The 1443-nt window shown below is 45.2% G+C and overlaps 1 protein-coding gene across 1 annotated transcript; it reads left to right on the top strand.

Annotated features, from left to right (window-relative positions):
- Positions 1 to 308: 308 nt before the first annotated feature.
- On the top strand, positions 309 to 1413 carry LOC104493270 (pro-neuregulin-1, membrane-bound isoform-like). Its single transcript, XM_010135921.1, has one exon. The coding sequence runs from the start codon at positions 318 to 320 to the stop codon at positions 954 to 956; it is 639 nt and encodes a 212-aa protein (XP_010134223.1). The 5' UTR covers positions 309 to 317; the 3' UTR covers positions 957 to 1413.
- The last annotated feature ends 30 nt before the right edge of the window (positions 1414 to 1443 follow it).

Genomic DNA, 1443 nt, shown 5'->3' with positions numbered 1-1443 from the left:
CTGAATCCCATTTCTAGATACATTCCAGGAAGTTATTTTGACAAATAATTCACAACTTCTCCATGACGCTTCTGAGACAAATAGACCTGGGAGATTTGCCACGTTCTTACTGTTCTCAAATGGTTTTGCCCAGAAGTCAGCAACTTATATATAGGATTAATAGCAACCAGGAAAGTTTCTGTGGTAGCCCTGTGTGAGTATGCTGGGGATCTCAAGGGATTCCTGTCTTTTTCCTTCCAGCAGCTGCGTTTGCATGTCACCGCCACTCCTGAGCTTGCATCCTTTCCCCATCTCTTTTCTTTAGGTATGTCTCAGCTATGACCACACCAGCTCGCATGTCACCCATTGATTTCCACACTCCTACGTCTCCCAATTCCGGCCCCTCCAAAATGTCACCACCAGCTTCCAGCTTGACCGTCTCCGTGCCTTCGGTGGCGGTGAGTCCCTTCATAGAAGAGGAGCGACCTCTGCTCCTGGTGACTCCACCACGGCTACGTGAGAAGTATGACCACCACCTTCAACAGTTCAACTCCTTCCACCACAACGCCACCCAGGAGAGCAACAGCCTGCCGCCAAGTCCTCTGCGGATAGTGGAGGACGAGGAGTATGAGACCACACAGGAGTATGAACCAGCACAGGAGCCTCCAAAGAAACTCACCAACAGCAGGAGGGTCAAAAGAACAAAGCCCAATGGCCACATTTCCGGCAGGATGGAAGTGGACTCCGACACAAGTTCTGAGAGCAGCAGCTCTGAGACCGAAACTGAAGACGAAAGAATAGGTGAGGATACACCATTCCTGAGCATACCGAACCCCACGGCAACCAGTCTGGAGTCAGCTGCTGCCTACCGGCTTGCTGAAAGCAGGACTAACCCAGCGAATCGCTTTTCCCCACCAGAAGAGTTGCAAGCAAGGTTGTCCAGTGTGATAGCTAACCAAGACCCTATTGCTGTATAAAACATAAAACACATAGATTCACATGTAAAACTTTATTTTATATAATGAAGTATTCCACCTTTAAATTAAACAATTTATTTTATTTTAGCAATTCTGCTGATAGAAAACAGGAGAGGAAAAAAAACTTTTATAAATTAAATATACGTATGTACAAATGTGTTATGTGCCATATGTAGCAATTTTTTACAGTATTTCAAAAATGGGGAAAGATATCAATGGTGCCTTTATGTTATGTTATGTTAAGAGCAAGTTTTGTACAGTTACAAGGATGGCTGTCCCATAGTATTTTGCAAAACCCTCTAGCCCTCAGTTGTCCTGGCTTTTTTGTGCACTGCATTATAATGACTGGATGTATGATTTGCAAGAATTGCAGAAGTCTCTCTGGTCGCTTGTTGTAGAATCCCCAGAACAAAAAGCCCTGTAATGGCACTCCCACCCTACCCACCCCACAGAAAAACACATGCACACACACACGCAGAGAAAAAAA

Source organism: Buceros rhinoceros, unplaced genomic scaffold (assembly GCF_000710305.1).
Source record: "Buceros rhinoceros silvestris isolate BGI_N320 unplaced genomic scaffold, ASM71030v1 scaffold12115, whole genome shotgun sequence".
Taxonomy (NCBI): domain Eukaryota; kingdom Metazoa; phylum Chordata; class Aves; order Bucerotiformes; family Bucerotidae; genus Buceros; species Buceros rhinoceros.
The sequence above is the reverse complement of the archived record's forward strand: the minus strand, read 5'-3'. Positions and strand labels throughout refer to the sequence as shown.

Coding starts and splice junctions, on each gene's coding strand:
- LOC104493270 (XM_010135921.1), top strand. CDS start 318: ATGACCACACCAGCTCGCATGTCACCCATTGATTTCCACACTCCTACG.